We start from the raw sequence: 24,676 nt of genomic DNA, 5'->3' as shown, positions 1-24,676 counted from the left end.
TGGCCAGAGTCTTGGGTCTCATGAATGAACCCTAGTCTATGCTTCAGCCCACCTTTAACCAAGACAGGAAAAGCTTGATGCATGAATGGGAAATCCTGTCTGGTGTTTCCTTCAGAGGGAAGAATATGGGGGCCTTTCTCTAGAATTGGTAGACGATATCTATATAGGACTGATTTGGGCTCAGGGAAAGAAGATGGCCTGGAGTTCCCCCAACCCTGTCATAGGGGGACACTGCCACGTTATCCATATATTCCTAGCTCTTAAATTCAATATCTGGAGTTTTATTTTTCCACGTGCTAGTATCGCACTTTTAAGTTATCTCCTTATTAAACACTAATGTCCCACTTTGGACATTGTTTCCTAGCAATCCTAGCCCAAAGCTACAAAAGGAATTCCAGGTTTCTGACAAGCTTTTGAATGCTCCACACATAATCTCAATAAATATCCCAATGACTGGGGACCAGTAGACTACCAAAACTTGACTAGTGAAAACTTTGTTGAGACTGGGTAGAGACTTGGCCATTAAAGAGATTTACATTTGAAAAGGGCACACAGATTCTGAAAGGGGAGGAGGGGGTATCTTCACAAAGAGAATAGAACTTCTTTTAATTTATAATTTGCCCATTTAATTTGTATTTGCCCAGTGGTATAGGTCCAGTGGCTGAATCAGTGATCTAGCAGTCTGCCAAATCCCTTTAGCAAGCTATACATAAACATGAAACAGTCAACTATATTTAAATCAACTTTCTGTACCAAAAGGAAAGTCCTTTAGGAATGCTACTGTATTTAGGAATGAAGCTTTTTTGTACGCACACCCACGATTGCCTAAGCGCCCACTTTATTTATTTATTTATTTATTTATTTATTTATTTATTTATTTATTTATTTATTTATTTATAACTATATCTTTATTGATTTCAGAGAGAAGAAAGGCGAGGGAGAGAGAGAGAGAAACATCAATGATGAGAGAGTCATTGATCAGCTGCCTCCTGCACGCCCCCGACTGGGGATCAAGCCCACAACCCGGGCATGTGCCCTGACCGGGAATCGAACCCCGATCGCCTGGATCCTAGGTCGACGCTCAACCGCTGAGCCACACCCGGCTGACTGGGCCTCAGCACCCATTTTAAAGAGTTGCGCCATTTACATTCTTACCAGTATTTCGTGTTGACCTTTTCCTTTCCACCTGTTAACTTAAGGTGATAGTGATGTGTCCCCCTTGATAAATTCAAGTTAACTCTTAAAAACAAACAAATAAATAAACAAGATATTGAATTCAGTATGGAAGATGCCCTATCCAGGCTAGTAACAAATGAAATGCACATACACTCCAATAGATAGAAGAAATGGATGGTGGAAAGATAGGGATAATTTCGGAGGTATGTCCAGGTAGCTCTTATACCCTGTCTTGCAGCATTACTGCCATATGCAATAGTTTTGATTTGATGTAAACCCATATTTCTAAGTTCTTTCTCTAGCAATAAATATTGATGAGAGGTTATTTATGCAACCTTGTGGAACTCACCAAAAGGAAAAAAAATTACTGACTTAAAATGTGGAAACAAAATGTGTTTTGTTCTTTAACTAACTGTTAAATAAGCGAATTTTGTTTCTTTCACATAACAACTTTAATGGAATATCAATGATAACTTTGGAAAACAATTACTTTCAACCACAAAAGAACATTATTTGAAATCTCTTTCATGTAACACATAGTAACATTTGCAAAGATTGTCCTTGAACAACTTTCTTGTCTAATAAAAAACCAGAACGTCAAGAAGGCCTTCTTTTTTTAATAAATGTTCTATTATAGGATGGTTTTTCTTTTGGATTTTTTGAATGTCCCTATGCAGTCCCATCCTGTAATGCTGATTGCATCGAGGACATGCTTGGCTCTTCGTACAATAGACTAAGTTTGATTCCTGGTTTCTGTCTTGCTGATGCAAACTACATTACAGATAGATGTATTATTTAGCTACAGATGAACTATAACTTGTGAGGACAGTTATTACATGGACTATTGCATAGAGCATAGGTTGGGTAGATTCTTAGGGGAACCCATGCCAGGGCCTCAAAGTGGTAGTTTTGTATCTCTTTGAATAGCCCTGTAGCTGTACCAATAGGTTCTCTCAGGAAGGGAGGTGTTAGGGAAGAGAGAAATTGATTTACTGAGCCTTAAATGTGCCAGATACCCTGCTAGGACTGAATACGGGTTTTCATCTTTTCCTCCATTTTATGTCCAATTGACTCGTCTTCTTCCTTCAGATCTCATCTCAAGTATTACCTCTTAAGTGGAGCTTTCTCAAACTTGACCAAATCTCCCTATTATAATCTCAGAGCACCAGGAACCTCCCTTCATAACATTGATCATAGTTGCAATTTGACATTTATTTGTGTGATTATTTCTGCCAACGTCTCTCCCCCCAACTAGCTTGTAGATTCATGAAGGCAGTGCTCTTGATTGGTTTTGCTCATCACTGTGTCTGAAGTTCCTACCACGTACTTATACACATCAGATGTTTAATAAATATTTATTGAACAAATGCACAGTTAAGAATTGAGTTTATAGTCAGACAGGCCTAAATTTGAGTCATGATGTAGTAGGCTTTGTGACCCCAGAGAAAATCAGGTCTTAAACCCCGGAACCTGTAAATGTTACCTAATGTGGAAAGGGGTCTTTGCAGATGTAATTAAGGTCCTGAGAGGATGAGATTGTCCTAGATCATACAAGTGATCATTAAATGAAACCACAAGTGTCCTTATGAGAGTCAGAGAGAGAATTGACACAAACAGAAAAGGGAAAGGCAGTGTGACAATTTGGAGTGTTGCAAAGTGCTGTGGCCACAAGCCATGGGATGCCAGCAGCCTCCAGCAGCTGGAAGAGGCAAGGAAAGGATTGTCCCTACGAACCTCCAGAAAGAGTGTGGTCCTGATGACAACCTGATTTGGCACAAGAAACTGAATTAAAACTTCTGGTCTCCAGAACTGTGAGAGAATAAATTTCTATTGTTTTACACTACTAAATTTGTGGTAATTTGTTACAGCAGCCCTGGGAAATGCATACATCTGACTTTACAAATTATTAAATAGGCTGTATGATCTTGGGCAAGTTATTTAATTTTCTGGGATCTGTATCATCTCTAAAGTAGGGACAACTGCATGAGCCCTTTTGGGGTTATTGTTAGGATTAAATGTAGTAATATGTGTAAATACTAATTGAAAAGAATAATTGTTATAGTTTTTGTTAAACATTTAACAAAAGTTATCTACTTTAATTCTCATAGCTCTATGATGTTGAGTGTCCTATCTCCCCATTTTATAGGTCAGGAAAAAGGCATAGCGAAGTTAAATAATTTGCCCAAAGTACATGGTCAAAATAAAAAATAATATGAAAATAATACTTTTGAAATATTTTCAGATGTGTTTTTTTATATTCTGTATATCTTATTGCCCTGGGACACCCCGTCCATTGATATAATGGTTTCAGTGTTTCAGGGGGAAGAATAGATATGAATTAGAACAAAGAAGTGACTGTCAAATGGGAATTCTGAGTCTCTAGCACAGGGATTAATCTTGAAAGCCAGTCTTTGTAAAATGAAACAGGGTTTTTAATTTTCTTGCAACATGCATTAGCTTATTAAGAAACAGAAGTGGTGGGTATGAAGTCTCCCATGACTGAAAGAACACAAAAGATATGAAAAAGGCCTTGCCTAAGGGAACAAAAAGAAGGAAGCTGGTTACTTCTGACCCAGAGGATTATGGGAAAGGAGGGAGAGATGAGAGTAGTGGAGGGGAGTAGTCAGAATCTAGTTAACCTGACTTTCTATTCCAACCCCTGCCACATTGTTGCTGTTTATCCAGGTCTAACTTTTAGAATATCTACCTCTCTCTGTTGTGAGGAATAAAGTTTGGTGGAGTATTAATGGCTTTTCATTGCACTTGGGATAAACTCCTAATTCCTTACCATGGCCTAGAAGACCGTCTATGATTTGGCTCATATAGAGAGTTTTGTATAAAATAAACTCAACCATAGTAGCTTAGCCAAATAGGGGCCTCCCCGCCCCCCCCCCCCCCCCCCCCCCATTAGCCCAGAAGCAGGCTATCCAGGATCGGTACCAGTACTTGAAGAAGTCCTAAAATACTCAGGCTCCATCTTGCACTCTATTCTGCCATCCATATGTGTGGCTTTTGTCTTTATGGCTCCTTCTCTAGGAATTGTGATCTCATTTCAAGCAGGAATAAAGGAGGGAGGGGAAATGGCAAAAGGTTAATAGTTCCCACCAAATGAGCCAGTCTCTTTTCACCAGGAAAATAATAGCCTTCCTAGAGACCCACACAGTAGGCTTCAACTTTTCTCAGGATGGCCAAGAGGGGTCATATGGCCCCTGCAGCTGCAGGGGGCACAGGGAGATACATTTTTAACTGGACGCGTTTCTACATAGGACATAAAAGAATGGGTAAGTGGGTACTGGGAAGCTGTGAGTTGTGTCTGCCATGCTTCATTGCAGATCATGATTCCCCAGCTTTCTACTATGCTTTAGCACCCTGATCTTTCCATTCCTTGATTATGGCCAAGCTCTTTCCTACCTCACTTTCCTACCTCAGAAATTTTGCACTTACATTCCTCTCTGCCTGGAATGCTTTTTCCCCAGCTTTTCCAGTGGCTGGCAGCTTCATGTCCTTAGGTAGGGCTTAAATGTGACCTCAGAAAAGCCTTCTCTGACACTCCTCCCCTATGATCCAAAGTAGTCACTCTTGCTTCAGTTACTCTTTTCCACAGAAAGTTGTCTGTTTCCTTCATAGCACTTCTAATCTGCAATTACTAGTATACTTATAGTTGATGTCTGTCCCTCCCCTAGAAAGTAAGCTTCATGAGAGCAGGACCTTGTCCATCTTGCTCACAACTGTATTCCTGGAACCTAGGGCAGTGCTTGGTAAATAGTAAGTAACCAGTAAATATTTGTTGTATATTAAAATACATGGAGCCTGGCCGGGCGTGGCTCAGCGGTTGAGCATCCACCTAGGATCCAGGCAATCAGGATTCGATTCCCGGTCAGGGCACATGCCCGGGTTGCGGGCTGCAGCCGATCAATGGCTCTCTCATCACTGATGTTTCTATCTCCCTCTCCTTTCCTCTCTCTGAAATCAATAAAGATATATATAAAAAAAAAAACCATGGAAAAAGGAGGAAACAGTTGTAATTCTTACTTTTATTTTTAGCATACCTATCAATTCCAGTTATCACATATACTGCTTTTCTATTTAAAAATATTTCTTAGCATCTTTTGCTTGTCTCATCATTATAAGATGCCCTTAAAAGTTGGGATGTGGTTTCTAAAAAAACAAAACAAAACAAACACCCCTCAATCTCTCATGCCACCATTTAATTTGGGATGTGAGTAAATGGACAGTCATATAAATCAGTAAGCCCGGCTGGACGTGGCTCAGAGGTTGAGCATTGACCTAGGATCCAGGAGATCGAAGTTTGATTCCCGGTCAGGGCACATGCCCAGGTTGTGGGGGCGTGCAGGAGGCTGCCAATCAATGATGCCCCTCTCATTGATATTTCAACTCCCTCCCTCCCTCTCCCTTCCTCTCTTGGAAATCAATGAAGATCTATTTAAAAAAAAAGTAAATATCTGAGGTGGCATTTCAGTTCTGCCCAAGAGTGGACTGCAGCACATAGTCACTAGGTAAATTCTAGCAGACCTGGGAATACAGTCCTTGAGGGGAGGAATCTGGGAGATCCTGCTGTGTGAGCCAATAGTGGTGCAGTCCCAGTGCCATGGAGCTGGTTTTGTTTGCATAGTTGTGTAAGACCTAAGTCCATTCCAACCTCTCTGAAGGAATGTAGTTAGAAGACCAGGGCTCAAAGTTCCCATGAGAGCTCCTTTCTTTTTCCCATTCTTTGATTAGAGGTTTTGTGACTCACTGCCTTATTTCTCTCCTCCCTAGTGACTAACTTGCCAACAGACTTTAAAATGAGCTGAACCTTTTATCTAGTTTTTAAAAAATATGTTTTTATTGATTTTAGAGAGAGGGATGGGGAGGGAGGGACAACCCCTAGTCAATATGACTGGGAATTGAACCAGAGACCTTTTGGTGCATGGGATGACACTCAACCAACTGAACCACACTGGCCAGGGTGAAATGGGCTGAACCTTTTAAACAGAAACTACCTAATACTTTTCCATTTTAAGCAGAGGTTGGTCTGTTGACAACATTGAGAGCAAAATCTATCTGACCAGAGGAAGCCAAATCTAGGCATTTTTTAAAAAGTGTATTTTAATAATAATACTTCACTACCAAAAGAACTGTCAAAGATAAAGCTGTATGCTAGGTAAAGCTATAAAACACATTTTATTCAGTAATACTACTGCATGAACTGAATTTGACTTCCCTGAAACGGAAGGCTGCAGACATTTTAAAGGGTGGAGTGTGCTAAGGAAAAGGCATTGAGGGGTCCTGAGGAGTGTTAAGGGGGTGAGTGGATGATCTATGTGACAAAGCCATCTGGGTTCTTTAGTGGGCACTTACTGAAGGAGAAATAAATTTCTATCTTTACGGCAGGAGGCAGTGATGCAAATTGAAGAAAGGCCCTTATCCTTCCACAGGGACTGGGAGTTGCTAGCACAGTGATGTCCCCCAGAAGGCCTGCATTTCAAAGAAAGGGGCTCTCAGGTCTTTGAGGAAACAGTTCTGGGTGGTATATTTACATTATAAAGGGCAGATAAAGGATTTATAAAGTACAAACTTTCTAAAGAAAGGGGTTTTGGGTTGTCTGCAAATCACCAGGTTTTGCCTGGAATAAGCAATAAATTCTCCTGGAAGGCATTCTAAGTGGGGTGGGGGAGGTGGGGCCGCTGGGATCCTCCTAGGGACGACCCTTAAGTTGCTGCTAGAAGCCATAGGACAGTTTGGTGAAGTCTCTTCGCGCAGTGGTTTGGATGGAGTCGTTATATGAGAAGAGTTTTGCAGCCTTCAGTATTATATTCCTTAAAGTATGATTAATCTGGCTTTTAAAATAGTGATAGCTGCGCTGCTGGCAAGGCCCAGGGGTTGAACATCGACCTATGATCCCGATCACGGTTGATTCCGGGTCAGGGCTCGTGCTGGGGTTGAGGGCTCCATCACCAGCAGGGGGCGTGCAGGAGGCAGCTTATCCACTACTCCCTCATCACTGATGTTGCTCTCTCCCCTTTCCTCTCTGAAATCAATAAAAATACATTAAAAAAAAGTAAAATAGCGTAAGTTTCATAGTATCTGCGTCTATAACACACCACCGTAACATCACATTATGTACTTAAAAGTTACATATTTGCGACATTAATAAGTATAAAAGATAAAATCCTGGCTACGAGTTGTTTTTCCAAATTCCCGTTTGGCGGTTTGTCTAATTCTGTTTAAAGGGGATTAAAAAAATTAATTTTAGTGAGTGGGAAGGGGGGAAGGGGAGAGGGGGGGAAAGGGCGAGGGGGAGAGGGGAGGAAGAGAGAATGACTGGGGGAAGGGGGGAGAGAGGGAGAATCCACCCGTTGCCTCCGGTACACGCCCTGACCCGGATCGAACCCGAAATCTAGGTTTGTGCCCGGATGAAACCCGCGGCCTTCTGGTGCACGGGCGGGCAGGCCGCTCGGACCGAGCCACAGCGGCCTGGGCGGAGTGTCTAATCTTTGCGGAGAGTCCCTCCTGGGCGGGGCCCCTTCACTCCTCCAGGCAGAGTGCGTTTCACAGCTGCTTTACTCCTCCACGGACCCGTCGGGACCGTCCCGGCAAAGCGCGGGGAAACGCAGCGGCTGCCGCGAACAGCTTGGTAAAGGAGAGAAAAGCCTCAGCTCCGCCGGTTGCGTCTCTTGCCTACCTCCTTTTCCTGTAACCACTTGGATATGACTAGGACGCGCGTGACTCAGTACATCAGCTGTTTGTAACCCTTCCTGCCGAAAAAACTAGAACTCCTCTTAAACCCCTTCCTTTCTTCCTCCTTTCGCTCTCGCCACTCACCCCTCCGCGCCCCGAGAGCGCCTGCGCAGGCTGCGCGGTCGCAGAAGGCGCGCGGCGAAGCCCCTACGGTCTTCGCTTTGCGGCGCGGCCGTAAAGCGCTGTTGCGCACCGGAGGCGTCACGAGTTCGGCCGCGGGGGCTGGGAGCTTCCGCGCCCCTGGGGGCTCAGGCCGCCTTAGTCGCACTGGGGGAAGTGCTGGGCTGTTATTTTGGAAGGGCTCCCGGTCTCTCTGTTATGAGATTAGACCTAGCGACTCCCCCTCGGGAACGGGAGGGCGGCCGGGTCCTAGTGCCCGCTAGATCCCGGGGCCCGGGGCTGTGGGCGGAGGCAGCGGCCCTAGCTAAGCGCGACCTCGCCGCCTGAAGCCTCCGCGGGGCGCCGATGGCCGGACGCATCCTGGGGAAGACTTTAGCCACGGTGTCCCTCTCTGTGGCCTTTGCCTCTGTGGCTGTCAAGTCCTTGGGCTTCTGCAGCGTCCCCGAGTGCAGGTATTTCCCGTGCCCCGGCTGGCCCCTCCCTCGTCTTTAGGTCGCAGGTGGGAACCAGCTGCCGGTCCGGCGGATTCTATAGGCGTTGCTTGCTGCTTGGATTTTTATAGCCATCTATATCTATATCTATCTATAGTGTTTCTATTGTGTTCTCTATAGATATATTGATAGATAGAGATATATGTGCTTTCAAAAAGGCTCAGAATGTTTTTATCTGCCTTTTGAAAAAAACTCCTGCCAACCTTCATAAATCACCAACGTTGTCCCCAGAGAGTTTAAATGGAGCTTGTTTGGGTATGGTGGTGTTCGTGCCGTTTTCTTCTGGTTAATTCTTAAAACCTTAAAATTAACACATGCACATAGTTTAAAGGTGTGGACAGTACAGGGGGTGTAAAATAAAAATGTAAGTTGTCATTCTTCCTCTGAACCTCAGTGTAGATAAAATTTATTGTCTTCCTCTTTTTCTTGATTTGTCAGCTCTGGATAAATTTAGGGATTTATTGTGCCTCACACTGCCTCCTTTTATTTTCCTCTTTTCAGGTTTTTATTCTTTGAGTCCATTGTTCAGGAAACACATGGCGGCTACTAAATTACTCATGCAAATTTAAGACCTGTGCGTTCTGTCAGTCGTCTCCTTACATGGAATTGTAAATTTTCACAAGAACCTGTTCCTTCTCTAATTGCTCTCTTTAATGGAAGCCTTTTTCTTATTTTATGGACACAGAAAGTTTTGCATCTATAAAAATGATAATTAGAATAAAAATTACCTTCTATTTCCTGAGTTATCTGTCTCTTTTGGGTAAGTGTTTCTGTAAATTTTGGGTGGTTCTTCCTGTTTTTTCTCAAACATCTGTTGGACACCAGCTATCCATTTATATTTTGATTCATGTAGGTAATAATTGTTTTCTCTAAATGGGAGGACTGATTGACTATTGGCACCATGTACCAGGGTGCCTAGACTGGAAGGTTTCAGTGGAGCGTGTGTGAGCAGGTGGACAGGCTGGGAACCTACCCTTACCCCTTTTCCTTAGGCTTTACACTAGAGGAGCAACTTCTTTGTTGAGCATAGCTGCCTTAACTACTTCCTCGGTGTGAATTGTAGAGATATTAAGCCTATGTTTCTATTGTGTTCTCTAACACCGAGATTCACAATAAGAGACCTAGTTCTTCGTTTTCTTGAACTTTTGGCTCTATCCTGAGGGCAAAAGAAACTGTTGCTGACTTTTTGTTTGAAGGGTGGGGAGGGAGGAGGGCAGATTTGCATGGTTACTGTCCCACTGTCCACTTAGGACATTTGGATCCACTTATGTCAATCTTGAAACCTCTCAGGGTCCTCTTGTAGGAGTGGCATCTCTTCCTCACCCACCCTTTTGTGAATATTCTCAAATACGGTTTGCTCTACTTTGGTTTGTAGGTCAACATGATTCCACCTATTCAAAATTTTGCTGAAATTGGTTTAAATCTCTCATTCACTGGTAGTGGTCTATTCTCCCTCTTGCTCTGGATGTTGTTGCACTTATACCTATCTATCTCTTCAGTGGGATTGGGGAGGGAAGGAATAAACGTCTATGCTGTCTGGAAGTCACTAATGCTGTTTTGATAGATGCCACTAGAACAATGTAAAATTGTTTGGCAGTTATTCTTCATTTTTATTTTTATTTTTTAAAAATATATCTTTATTGATCTCAGAGAGAGGAAAGGAGAAGGGAGAGAGAGAGAAACATCAATGATGAGAGAGTCATTGGTCGAGCCCGCAACCCGGGCATGTGCCCTGACCGGGAATCGAACCCTGATCGCCTGGATCCTAGGTCGATGCTCAATCACTGAGCCATGCCTGGCTGGGCAATTCTTCATTTTTATAATGCTGGGAACCCTAGGTGAAGCAAGGGTATATTTAAAACCAATGACTTCTTACTGGCTTGGAAGAAAAAGCTGAAAGTTAAGCCAACAAGTATGTGTTGAATATCTGGTATCTTATATTGCAAGGCATCCTGGAAGAGACAAAAGAAATTTAGCACCTAGAATTTTACTACCCTTTAATAATTTGGATAAATCCAGAAAGTCATAGTCTTGCAATTGGTGTTTGTGATTTGACTAGAAAGTTGCAAATGCCTATTTTCTAGGAAGCCAAATATGATAGTATATAAAGATGTGAGTGCTTCCAAATTTTCCATCAGGATTTATCTACCATGTGTGGAGATTGGTATATATTTTATTTTCGTGAACACAAATAAGTATCTGTGTGAGCTAAAAATGGAGATAGTATAGCGTAATCTTAAGAGACTGCAATTTGGACCCAGCTTGCCTGGGATTGTTCCTGATTCTGCTTTCAGTTTTGTGACCTTGGTAAACTTAATTAGCCTCTCAGGGCCTTAGTGGTCTTACTTCTGAAATAAGGATAATATTACCTAATCTTAGACTTTTGAGGATCAAATGAGTTAATATATTATAGCATAAGAAAAATGTCTTGCACGTAACATGTACTATGCACATTTAATTATTAGTATTGCAAAGTTGCTTTATCTCAAAGCACCACATCAGTACTGCATTTCTTCAAGTGTGACTGTTCTAGGAACTGTTTTTTGCTTTGTAAAATGAACTTTATCAGCTACTTAATTCCCATTTGCTTGGTCAAATATAATTTTTGTACCTATTCAGTAATCCAGTAAAAAGATCTGTGCTGTATATATGTATATTATATATATTCTTGTTCTGGTCCCTTTCAGTGAATTACATTAGCAGATAAAAACAGCAGCTATAAGTACTTCTTAATGTGGTAAGATACATAGTTTTTAAATTTTTGCTGTTTTTATTGCAAAATTAAATTTCTTTTGAAAAGTAAACAATCAGGTGTGTAAGTTTATCTTGTCAGAGTGGGTAGCAGATTTGTGGAATTGCACATGCTTAATGCTAAACCAGGGAACAAAGAGCCTCATACTTAGAAAACATTTTTGATACTTAGTTGGGATAGAGTGGAACAAGATCAGTGTTTCCTGTTGGGCATCTCATTAACACCCTTGACTTTTTTCTTACCCTACTCCTAAACCATGAAAAATAACTCTAATTTTATAATAGAATTGAGTTAGAGACTAGGGCTCCATATGTAAAATTTTGCTTTTCTGAACCTTTGTATCTGAAATCTATTTGCATACACATATTGCATATATGTTCATTTTTACTGAGTATGGGTTTAGGTTGTGTGGTGATCTTATTTTGAGTGCTCATTATTTGGATTTCCAAAGCTACAGCAACTTAGGCAAGCAGAAATCATCATAACATGAAAATAATGAATCTACCACTTTTAATAAAATTAGTCACATGTCCAATACCATTCTCCCACCTTACACTTTGAAGAGCGCCTCCAGGATTGTTAACTTTTTTATGGGTCAGGCTTTCCCTGATTATTGGGTGTTTGATAGGACTTTACAGATGCTAACTCAGTGCAAAATGAAATAGCAGTTGTTTCAGTCTTCAAATAGGATGAGGGGAACAGCTTGAATTGCATATAAAGGTACAGACAAACAAGAATAGGAAATAATTAAACCAGTTAAGAATTAAAGAAGAAAAGACAGTTTCTCATAAAACTTATATGATCCAGCAATCACCTTCTTTGGTATTTACCCAAATGAATTGAAAATGTAATGTTCACACAAAAACTTGAACACTGATGTTTATAGCTGCTTTATTCAAAATTGCTGGAACTTGGAAGCAACCAAGATGCCCTTCAGTAGGTGTATGGATAAATAAACTGGTACACCTGGACAATGGAATATTGTTCAACTCTTAAAAAAAAAAAAGCTGTTAAGCCATGAAAAGACAAGGAGGAAGCTTAGGTGCATATTACTAAATGAAATTAACCAAGGCTACATACTTATGATTTCAACCACATGACATTCTGGAAAAGGCAAAATGAAGACAGTATAAATATTCATGACTGCTGGGGGTTGGGGTGGGGGGCAGGTAGGAATGAACTGGTAGAGCTCAGAGGATTTTTTAGGGCAATAAAACTACTCTATATGATACTATAATGGCTGATACATATTATACATTTGTCCAAACCAATAGAATATATGACACTAAGAGTAAATCCTAATGTAAACTATGGAATTTGGGTGATAATAATGTGAATGTAGGTGCATCTATTGAAACAAATTTATCCCTCCATGGGGCATGTTGATAGTGGGGGAGGGTCTGTGTGTGTTGGGGGTGGGTGATGGGGCTATTTAGGAGCTCTGTGCTTTCCACCCAGTTTTGCTCTGAACTTACATCTGCTCTAAATAAAATTTTACACTTCCTCTAAGAAATAGTCTATTAAAAAAAAAAGGCAGGTAGAAACCTTGGCTATGTTCTTCAGTTCACAGAAACAGGTACATGGAAAATAAAATACTATTGCTCGTGTTAAAAAAAAGTTGACAAGGCCCAGCCGGTGTGGCTCGGTGGTTGAGTGTCGATCCATGCACCAAGAAGTCACCTGTTTGGTTCCTGGTCAGGGCACATGCCAAGGTGGTGGGCCCGATCCCTGGCAGGGTGGCATGCTGGTGGTAGTCGATAGATGTTGACATTTCTCTCATCGATGTTTCTATATCCCCCTCTCCTTCCTCTCTCTCTCTAAAAATCGATAAAAACATATTAAAAAAAAAAGTTGAAAGGCCCAGAAAGGATAGTTTCAAGAAAGAATGATTTGAATATCAAAGGATTAAGGGAGGTCTTGGGAAAGTTTTGATGAAGGCTTCTAATATTTTGGCCAAAATTATCCCCTATGATTTGTGAAGGTAAAAAGAAAAGTGAAGGTTGCTCTATTATGAAGTTATACGAGTTTGTTGAAAACAAAATATTTGATTAATTCTTTGTTCTAAGACTTAGTATATAGATTTGGTTATAACCTAGGTTACTTAATATAAAATTTATTTTCATAATTTTAAAATTTATTTTTAAAGATGAAGCCCCAATCAAACTCCTTTTCACCAATTAAAATGAAATTTTGGTCTTTACTTACTTGGGCTTTTCCTGTTACTTTCAGGGAAGGACTTGTATGTATGAGTAGCCAGGCATTATGCCAGACACAGCATATAATGTTGAGCTATAATAGACATGCTCCCTATTCTCCATTTGCATAAATCAGGTGGTACCCTAAAGTAAAATCCCAATTGTGGTAATTCCATGAAAAGTATAATGGAGCTCTGATAGCACATAGCAGGGGGAGCTTATTTCTCCTAGGGAGTTAGGGAGGAAGACCACCCTGAGGAAGTGAACTTTGGCTTAATGTGAGGGATGGATACAAGTTAGCTGGGTGGAGGAGGAAGTATAGCTGTTCCCCAGAAAGCACAGCATGTAGCTTCCCGTGTTGGCAGGGAACCGGGGGAGTTTTTATGTACTGATAGGTCAGCATGCAGAATTACAGAGGAGTGAGGAGTGTGGTAGGGAGTCCTTGTGGGCTGGATGGATTAAGAACTGTAATATTTTTAATCCTCACCCGAGGATACGTTTTTACTGCTTTTAGATGATGAGAGAGAAACATCCATCAGTTGCTTGTATGCACCCTGACCAAGGATCGGACGTAACCTGGGTATGTGCCCTGACTGGGAATTGAACCCCTGACGTTTCGCTGTAAGGGAAGACGCTCCAACCAACTGAGCCACACTGGCCAGAGCAAGAATTTTGATATTTTTTAAAGGAAGTTTCTTTTTTTAAAAAATTTTAATTAATTTATTTTTTATGATCCAGGAATGTCTTTATTGAATTTATTGGGGTGACATTGGTTTACAAAACGATACAGGTTTCAAGTGTACAACTCAACAAATTATAATTTGCACACTGCATCGTGTGCTATCGCCCCAAACAAAGTCTCTTTTCATCCCCATTTTTCCCCCTTTTGCCCACCTCCACCTACCCCCTACCATCCTTTCCCTCTGGCTTTCTCCACACTGTTGTTTGGGTCTATGTGATATATATATACACACCACACACATATATATACATATATATATATCACACACACACATATATATACGTTCTTTTGCTTACTCCTTTCACCTTTTTTCATCCTGCATCCCCAACCCGTCTCCCAGCAGATGAACAGCTGTCAGTCTCTTCCATTTATCCATGACTGTTTTTCTATTTTGTTCATCAGTATATTTTGTTCATTATATTCCACATATAAGTGAGATCATATGGTATTTGTTTTTCTCTGACTAGCTTATTTCACTTAGCATAATAATCTCCAGGTCCATTCATTCTATTGCAAAGGGTAAGAGATTCTTCTGTTTTACAGCTGCATGGTATTCAGTGGTGTAAATGTACCACAGCTTTTCTATCAGCTCATAGACTGATGGACACCTGGGCTGTTTGAGATCTTACCTATTGTAAATAATGCTGCTATGAACACAGGGGTGCATAATTTCTTTCGAATTAGTGTTTTGGGTTTCTTTTAATATATTCCCAGAAGTGGGATCACTGGGTCAAACAACATTTCCATATTTAATTTTTTGAAGAAACTCCATACTGTTTTCCCACCATGGCTGCACTAAAGGAAGTTTCTTTATGCAAATACAATTACATAAATTGACCAAATACATAAGCATTATCATTCATTCCTCCCATTCCTCCTTTTCTTTGATGTGTTTGAATAGGCGCTCTCTCTTTTTTTTGCCTGCTTCCCATTCTCTTATCTCCTGTTTCATTTCTTACCCCTTTTCCCTCCTCCCCTTTTCTGCCGCCCACTGCTTCCCTCTCACCTGTTGCTCCCCTTCCTTTTTTCATTTCCCTCGACTCCCCTTTTCCATCTCCCTCCCTTTCTCCTCTCCCTTCCTTCTTCCTTCCTTTTCTCCGTTTCCTTCTCCCTCTTCTTTTCCTCACCTCTTTCCGTTTCCTTCTTCCCATATCTACGCTATATTCTCTAATCCATGTTTAGAACCTGATGATATCCTTCTACATTTTTCTCATATTCATATAATAAATAGTATAGACATTTGTAGTAGGCAGAATAATGGCTCCCAAAGATGTCCACATTTTAATTCCTGAAACCTGTTGATATGTTGCCTTACATGGCAAGAGAGACTTTATAGATGTGATTAGGGTTAAGGACTTTGAGAAGGGGAGAGTACCCTGGATTATTTAGTTGGGCCCGATTTAATCATGAGTCTTTAAAATTGGAGAAATGTTTCCAGCTGTGGTCAGACAGGACTGTAACTGCTGAAAAGTAATCAGAGAAAGATTCTGTTGTTGCAGGCTTTGAGAATGAAGAAAGGGGAACAAGAGCCACAGAATGGGGGTGGCCTCTAGAAGCTGGGAAAGGCACAGCAATGAATTCTTCTCGAAAATCTCTGGAAAAGAATGCAGCCCTGTCAATATGACATGTTCATTTTAATCCAGTGAGACTCGTGTCTGATTTCTAACCTACAGACTGTAAGATAATAAATTTGTATTTTTATCAAGGTATAATCGACAGACATTATATCACTAGGTGTACAACATGATTCCATATTTGTATATATTGCAAAATGATCACCACAATAAGTCTAGTTAACATCTGTCACTATACATAGTTACAGAATTTTTTCTTGTGATAGGAATTTTAAGATATATTCTCTTAGCACCTTTCAAATATGCAATACAGTATTGTTTACTATAGTTGCCAAGCAGTACATTACATCCCCATGAATTATTTATTTTATAGCAGAAAGTTTGTACCTATGACTCCTTTCACTCACTTTGCCCCCTGTTCCCCAACCCTTCCTCTGGCAACCATCGGTCTGTTCTCTGTGTGAGTTTTTTTTTTAGATTCCACATATAAGTGAGATCATATGGTGTGTGTCTGTCTCTATCTGACTTATTTTACTTAGCGTAATGCCCTCAAGGCCCATCCATATTGTCGCAAATGGCAAGATTTCATTTTTGATGGCTGAAGAATATTTCATTGTGTGTGGAATATTTTCTTTATCCATTTATCCATTGATGGACAGACACTTAGGTTGTTTCCATATCTTGGCTATTATAAATAATGCAGTAATGCTACAGTGAACATGGGGTTGCATATATCTTTTCAAATTAGTTTAAATACCTAGAAGTGGAATTGCTGAGTCATATGGTAGTTCTATTTTTAATTTTGGGGGGATCCTCCATACTGTTTTCTGTCATGGCTACATCAGTTTACGTTCCCACTAATAATGCACAAGGGTTCTCTTTTTTCAACATATTTGCCAATACACTTGTTATTTCTTGTGTTTTTGATAATAGCCATTCTGACAGGTGTGATGTGGTATCTCATTGTGATTTTGATTTGTGTTTCCCTGATTAGTGATGTTGAGTACCTTTCATGTATTTTGTCCATCTGTTTGTCTTCTTTGGAAAAATGTCATGAAATTTTCCTGACGTGTTTTCTTCTAAGAGTTATATTTTCAGGTCTTATATTTGGGTCTTTGATCCATTTTGAGTTAATGTTTGTATATGCTCTCAAGTAAAGGTCCATCTTTAACCATTTGCATGTGGATATCTAATTTTCTCAGCACCACTTGTTGAAAAGTCTTTCCCTATTGTATGATCTTGGCATCCTTGTAGAAAAATCATGTAACGGCTTATTTCTGGGCTTTCTATTCTATCCCATTGGCCTATATGTCTGTCTTTCTGCCAGTGCTACACTGTTATGATTACTGTAGCTTTGTAGTAAGTTTTATATCAAGAAGTGTGAGACCTCCATCTTTGTTTTTCTTTTTCAAGATTGTTTTGGCTATTTGGGGTCTCTTATTCCTGATCTTAGAGGAAAAGCTTTCAGTCTTTCATCATCAAACCTAAAAGCTGTGGACTTTTCATATATGACCTTTATTACATTGAGATAATTTCCTTTTATTCCTAGTTTGTTGAATGTGTTTATTATCAAAGGATGTTGAATTTTGACAAAGACTTTTTCTGCATCAATTGAGATGATTGTGCATTGTTTTTTTCTTCGTTCTGTTTAAGTGGTGTATTACATTGATTGATTTTTGTATGTTAAACCATTCTTGCATTCCAGGAATAAATCCCATTTGTTTATTGTGTGTAATACTTTTAATGTACTCTTGAATTCTGTTTGTTACTATTTTGTTGAGAATTTTTGCACTGATATTCATCAGGGATATTGTTCTCTAGTTTTCTGGTAGTGTCTTTGTCTAGTTTTGATATCAAGGTAATAATGTTGGCCACATAGAATTTGGAAGTATTTCCTCTTCTTCAATATTTAGAAGAGCTTGAGGAGCATTGATGTTAATTCTTCTTTAAATGTTCAATAGAATTCACCAGTGAAACTATGTGGTCCTAAGCTTTTCTTTGTTGGATGAAAAAAAATAAGGTTTTTATATCACCTTTTAAATTTATTCATACAACCCCATTCAAATTTTACTACTTGTCCTGCAATTTTATTTTCCTGTATGGTTTAGGAACCAATCCAAAATCATTGATTAGTTTTCATTTTCATGTCTCTGTAGTCTCCATGTATCTCTAAGAGTTCCTCTGACTTTATCTTTCATGGCCATACCAATTTAAAGAGTAAAGATTTTTATTCTGTAAGATGTCCTTTAACCTGGGTATGTTCTATAGTTCCTCATGTCTAGACTCTGGTCAAATATTCTTGTAAGGAATACTTAAGAAATGCATGATTATCAGGAGGCACATGATGTTGACTTATTTCACTACCCGTCAAGTTGGTGTTTGTCGCATAGACTATTTGTCTCTAGAAGGGCAAATTGGTCATGAAGCTGTCATCAGTTTACCACGTTCTCAGAATTTTGTACTTTAGATGTCCTACTTTAGGGTCATTAGGAATTTTAATCTTTATTTTAAAAATAATGAGGAGACATGAAAAATTTTTGTATATGCTGTGAGATAAAGATTAAGGTTGTTTGTGGTATCTAATTCAGATTTAATGCCTCTTAATTTTACTTTAAGTTTTACTCTGAAGTTTATAGTTTGTGTATTTATCACAGTCCGACTTTTGGTAGTGTTATATTCATGCACAATGTAAGAACCTTTTAACAGTATATTTCTATTTTCCAGTTATACTTCATTTGTGTTATTTTTGCCATACATTTTACACATGTATATTAGACTGTAGACTGTTCTTTAAAAAAATGTATTCCTTCATGTATTCTTAAACAGTTTTCTTCTACATATGTTTTTATGGTTGAATTTTCATAACAGACTTCTCTTTCCCAATTTTTGTGCTCGTAAAAGTAAACTTCTGTCCTTTTTTTTGCAACTAAAATAAATTTAGGTGTAGGTTCCAATTAGTAAAGTTTAGCAATATTTTCCAAATTTTCATATTTGAAAATAATTTTTCACAGATGTTGGACCTTTATACAAATATGCATCAAATTTGAATTTTCTGAATTTTAAGTCTTTGAAATTGAAAAGTATGTTTTTGGGTCTTTCAATTAGGTTATTTATTTATTTATTAAATTTTTTAAATTTATCTTTATTGTTGAAAGTATTACAGGTGTCCCATTTTCCCCCCTATTGACCCATTCCACCATGCTCCCACCCCCTCCTCAGGCCTTCACCCCATTATTGTCTGTGTCCATGGGTTATACATATATCCATATAACTTCTCTGGTTAATCTCTCCTCCCTTCCCTCTTCCCTCTGAGATATGACTGTCTGTTGCATGCTTCAGTGTCTCTGGGTCTATTTTGTCAGATTATTTTGTTCTTTAGCTTCTTCTTAAAGAAGACCCTTCAACATTTCATGTAATACTGGTTTGGTGGTGATGAAACTCCTTTAGCTTTTACTTATCTGTGAAGTTCCTTATCCAACCTTCAGTTCTAAATGATAGCTTTGCTGGGTTGATTAATCTTGGATGTAGGTTCTTGATTTTCATCACTTTGAATATTTCTTGCGCCTTCCGTCCTGCAAGGTTTCTGTTGAGAAATCAGCTGACAGTCGAATGGGTGCTCCCTTGTAGGTAACTAACTAATTGCTTTTCTCTTACTGCTTTTAGAATTCTCTCTTTGTCTTTAACCTTTGGCATTTTAATTATGATGTGTCTTGCTGTGGCCTCTTTGGGTTCCTCTTGTTTGGGACTGTCTGTCGTTCCTGGACTTGTAAGTCTATTTCTGTACCCAGATAGGGGAAATTTCCTGTCATTATTTTTTCAGATAGGTTTTCTTGCTCTCTTTCTTCTCCTTCTGGCACCCCAATAATATGAATGTTGGGCCCCTTGAAGTTGTCCCAGAGACTCTGTACACTATCTTCATATTTCAGAATTCTTTATTCTTTTTGCTCTTCTGGTAGGGTGTTGTTTCCTCATGTTCCAAGTTGCTGATTTGATTCTCAGCGTCCTCTACTCTACTGCTGATTCCCTGTAAATTATTCTTCATTTCAGTTCGTGTATCCTTCATTTCTGATTAGTACTTTATTATGTCATCGATGGTCTCACTTGTTTTCATAATAGTCTTACTAATATACTTGAGCATCCTTATAACCATAATTCTGAACTCTGTATCTAGTAGCTTTCTTGGTTCTATTTCATTTAGTTCTTTTTCTGGAGTTTTCTTCTGTTCTTTCCTTTGTGACATGTTTCTTTGCCCCCATATTTTGGCTGCTTCCAGGTGTTTGTTTCTATGTATTAGGTAGAGCTGCTATATCTCCTGGAATTTGTAGAGTGGCTTTGTGTAGTAGGTGTCCTGTAGGGTCCAGTGGCTCAGCCTCCCATTCACCTGAGCTGGGCCTTCTAGGTGCTGCTCTGCGTGGGCTGTGTGCACTGTTTGGTTGTAGTTGAGCCTTGGTTGCTGTTGGCATCCCTGGGAGGAATTGACCCCCAGGCCCATCGGCTGTGAGGACCAGCTGCAACTACAGCCAAAGAGCTGCTGTGCTGGAGACACCCCTATGGAGCAGGATTTACTTCAGTGGAGCTTGGCGTTCGCCAAGTGCACCCCTTGAGTATGTCACTTGTGGATGTGGTAGGGTTGTAATGCAAAGTGGTCAAGTCTGACCACCAGGTGCACTGCCTCTGGGGCCTCCCGGGAGGTGCAAAGTCAGCCTCTGTCAGTGCCTTGCCCGGGGACACCCAACATGAGCTACACAGCAAACCGTTGTTGGCTGCTACTTGTGCCGGGCTTGGAGGAGCCCAGGAGAGTCCAAGCTATGAACCAATGCAGGCTGCCACTAGTGCCAGGCCTGGGGCCGCTTATCAAGCTGGATGGGGCAGGCTGCTGCTTGTTTGAGAGATTTTAGGAAAGGCCTAAGCATGAGGCTAGAGAGACCACTTGCATAGAAAAGCCACTGGAAGTGGCTTGGACGAGCTTGCAGGTGGGGAGGGGCGGGGCCTCCGGGAATCACCGGGGTGGGGCCAAAGATGTGAGTCCGGTGCTGGCGATTCAAATATGGCACTGGCCTGCTGGCTTGGGGGGGGGGGCTTGCCAAAGGAGCAATGGCCTCTGCCAGCTCTTCTGTCTGGGAGCAAGCTGCCCCTCTAGCTCTTTCCCTGATTCCAGGCAAGTTTGTTCCTCCCCGAATGTCCCAGGGTCATTTCAAGCTGCTGCCTGGCGATGGGGCTCAGAGGGAGCGCGTCTGAGTAAGTCCGTATGTTGGCCCTTTAAGTGGAGAGTATGGTACTCCCGCAGCCTCCTTGTCCCTCTGTCACAATCCCTGCTGGTTTTCACAGTCGGAAGTTATGGGGACTTCTCTTCCTGGTATTGGAACCCTGGGCTGGGGGCCTGCTGTGGGGCTAGGACCCCTCGCTCCTCTGGGAATCCTCCACCACTGATATATCCCTCCAGGTAAACCGTGGGACTGGGGCCATGCCGCAGTTCAGCCTGGATTCCGCCCTGTGTCTCTGTCCTTCCCACCCGTCTGGGTGCTTCTTCAGTTCCCTAGTTGTGGGCTTCTGTTCAGCCAAATTCAGGAGGCTTGAGTGATGGTTGTTCTTTATTTTAGTTGTAATTTTGATGTGGTTGTGGGAGGCGGCGGGTACCGCTGTTACCTATGCCGCCATCTTGTTCCTACCTAGGTTCTTTATTTTTACTTTTTTGGGTATTTATTTAAAATATTTTTCTTGCCCGGCCGGGCTTGGCTCAGAGGTTGAACATCGACCTAGGATCCAGGTGATCGGGGTTCGATTCCCAGTCAGGGCACATGCCCGGGTTGTGGGCTCAATCCCCAGTCAGGGGTGTGCAGGAGGCAGCCAATCAATGACTCTCTCATCATTGATGTTTCTCTCTCTCTTTCTCCCTCTTCTTTTCTCTCTCTGAAACCAATAAAGATATATTTAAAAATATATATATATTTTTTTCTTTTTTTTCCTCCCAGAAACTCATTTTCATCCTGTGGATTTCATCTTAACTCCAACGTGATGTCTGGTTCTAATGGTGTCAAAGGGAATTCCCACAACAAGGCTCGGACATCTCCTTACCCAGGTTCAAAAGTTCAGCGCAGCCAGGTTCCTAATGAGAAAGTAGGCTGGCTTGTTGAGTGGCAAGACTATAATCCTGTGGAATACACTGCAGTTTCTGTCTTGGCTGGACCTAGGTGGGCAGATCCTCAGATCAGGTGAGCAAATTAGCTGGGTGTAAGGTTTTTAGAGAAAATAATGGTTGCATTTGTAAATAATTATTTTGATAGCTGAACTATTTTTATTTAGTGCTTGATTTTGTTATAACTTGTTTTCCACATTGCTTGAATTCTTGCCAAAACTAGATAGTCTATGTTCATTTATTTTTGGGGAGATTTTACGATGATCATTCTAAATGTGTATATCTATTTTGCTACAGAGTATTTTGTTGTATGAAATGACAAGTATCTATTTTCATTTTTTCTGTCTGGGTTATCAATAGAACATCTTTTGTGGTTGTTTTCCAACAGAGCTAGACTTGTATTTGAAGTAATGAAAATGTTTTTCAGAAATATTTTCCAAATTATTAAGAAATTATATTCCAAATGATAAAAGTAGAGCAGTGTGAAGAAAAGAAAAGGAATCAATAAAGGAGAGACAGAAAGAGGAAAACAAAAAAATCAAGCAAAAAATGCTTTGCCTAAAGTCATTAAAGTGCTACATTGACTCATATTTTATATTTATATTCCTTTTAATAAATACAATGTTTTTTTTTAATATACTGCCTATGAGGTAGGCACTGTACTAAATGTTTTATAAACATTATTTTTATTTTATTCTTATAAGTATTCTGGAAGGCAACAGGGTTGTTATTTCTACTTTATAGAAAAACAAACTACTCTGCTAAACTTCCTAGTTTTAGAATCCTTTTATACATTTGATTTAATCGATGAATTTATTGTAAATCATAGTCCTCTGAAGGCATCATTTAGTCAGTTAAGTAAAAATTGCTGGTTGGATAGATCCCGTATTATTTCATTAGGTTGTTAAACTTTACCACTGACTTATTGCTGTCATTTGATTTTGACGCACAGTTTTTTTATTTTATCCAAAGATGTGGTTGTAACTTTGTGATAGTATTTGGATTATGAATTAGTCATGAAGCTCACCTGTGGAGAAATTATTAGCTTTAAATAAGTTCCATTTCCCTGATTTTAGAGGATGAATATATTTACATATGCATTATAAATACCTATTATGCACAATTAAAATTAATGACATTGGCAGGGGTGCTATATAATGTAAATAGAAAAATCAAGTACATTTTCTTATTCTTCAGCCAGTTTTTTAACAGTTGAATATATATCACCATCTAAATCAAGCTTTATTACTAACATTAATGGTTTAATTGTAATTAAGTTTGTGATTTTTAATTTTAATGGTTAATTTCTGGAGACCCAAGAGCATTATAATTCTGGTTTTATAATTTCATAATTTTAACACTTAATTCTTTTTATTTGTGGGTTAGATGGAAGATTAGTTAGAAGTCTTGAGAGAATGTATGTATTATTTAAATTGGAAATTATTCCCAAAACAGAGCACAAATATTTCTGTGCTCACTTACTGGAATTAAAGGAAGGAAAAAGTGAAACTTATGTCAGAATTGTCCAGGAACTATCCAGTGCTATACAACTTTTTATTCACTGACATGCAGTTATGTCAGTGATTTCATAATGGTAAGGAAAGTAGTTTACTTATGTTTTTAAAATGTTCTTGTTGAGATCTGACATTAATGCAGTAAAGTGCACACTTCTTAAGCGTGCAGGTGAAGCTCAGTCAAATTTTATGTTTATATAGTTCTGTAACTAATACCCAAATTAAGATCTAGAACATTTTCAGCATATCTATTTTAATTTACATTATGTTTATTATGAAGCTTGTGGGATGAATTCACTGTTTTGTAGGTTTACTTTGATAAAAATTATAGTCTGTACATTTGAAAAAATTAAAATTACTTTGAGACAATAGAGATATCAGAAGGAATCTTACTTTTGGAACTGCGTAGGAACCAATAATTGCCATAATTTGCACACAGACAATTCCTTCTTGCTAACAGTAATGTAGACTTTTTGTAGCATGTGGGAGGAAGTCCATTTCTTCTGCCATTAGTCCTTCCCAGAGGGATTATGATACATATCCTTGTATTATAACGTGTTTTGGTTAACAGATTTTTTTTCTCAGAAACTGATTTGAAGGAGTAAGATGGATTTGTAAGTGAAAAATAAGCCTTAAAATTTTAGTTTCAGGGATACTACTTATTGTAAATAACAGGTTGACTGGCATTATTAAGTTGTTGGTAGTATTGGACCATTATTTCTTATTTTGCATTGGTATTCTCATTACAGTGAAAGTAACTTTTCTCCCAAGTTTAATGAAAAAGACGGGCATGTTGAGAGAAAGAGCCAGAATGGCCGGTATGAGATTGAAAACGGAAGACCTAGGTAGGTGCTGGGAGTGGAACATTTTACAGTAGTGAATCTTCAAAACGTAGAAAGTATAATTAACGTTTATCAAGTGCTTGTGTGTGCCAGACATTGTACAAAATAATTTACATATGTGATCTAATTAAATCGTCACAATAACTCTGTAGGTGGATATTTCTAGTTCCATTTACAGATAAAGAGAGAGAATGTAAGCAATTTGCATATCTATAGTTCATAAGCAGCAGAGGCAGGATTTGAATGCGTCCTTTTGTAACTCAACCTTGAAGTTACAAATAATTAATTGAATAAATTAACAGAGAAAGGATTAAAAATTGTATATTAAGTAGTTATTTATTAAATGTGATAATGCCTTAAAGTAAGAATTATCCAAACATAAGAGTAAAAGTA

The 24,676-nt window shown here is 39.5% G+C and overlaps 1 protein-coding gene and 1 long non-coding RNA gene across 2 annotated transcripts in view; one reads left to right on the top strand and one right to left on the bottom strand.

Moving 5' to 3' along the window:
* Nucleotides 1–6,336: 6,336 nt before the first annotated feature.
* Nucleotides 6,337–7,948, bottom strand: LOC148094450 (uncharacterized). Its single transcript, XR_015714385.1, has 2 exons — nt 7,862–7,948; nt 6,337–7,207 (listed from the first exon to the last, which is right to left on the bottom strand). It is a non-coding gene; the product is annotated as an uncharacterized LOC148094450 (long non-coding RNA).
* A 175-nt stretch (nt 7,949–8,123) lies between these two features.
* Nucleotides 8,124–24,676, top strand: part of NUDT9 (nudix hydrolase 9) — a 31,899-nt gene continuing 15,346 nt past the window's right edge. Inside the window, exons 1-3 of the mRNA XM_016213098.2 lie at nt 8,124–8,489; nt 21,764–22,003; nt 24,191–24,286. Of these exons, the coding sequence (XP_016068584.2) occupies nt 8,383–8,489; nt 21,764–22,003; nt 24,191–24,286 (443 nt within the window). The 5' untranslated portion in view covers nt 8,124–8,382. The remainder of the gene's footprint in view (nt 8,490–21,763; nt 22,004–24,190; nt 24,287–24,676) is intronic.

This window comes from Miniopterus natalensis, chromosome 1 (assembly GCF_054644295.1).
Source record: "Miniopterus natalensis isolate mMinNat1 chromosome 1, mMinNat1.hap1, whole genome shotgun sequence".
Classification (NCBI taxonomy): domain Eukaryota; kingdom Metazoa; phylum Chordata; class Mammalia; order Chiroptera; family Miniopteridae; genus Miniopterus; species Miniopterus natalensis.
This window is presented reverse-complemented; position numbering and strand designations above follow the sequence as displayed.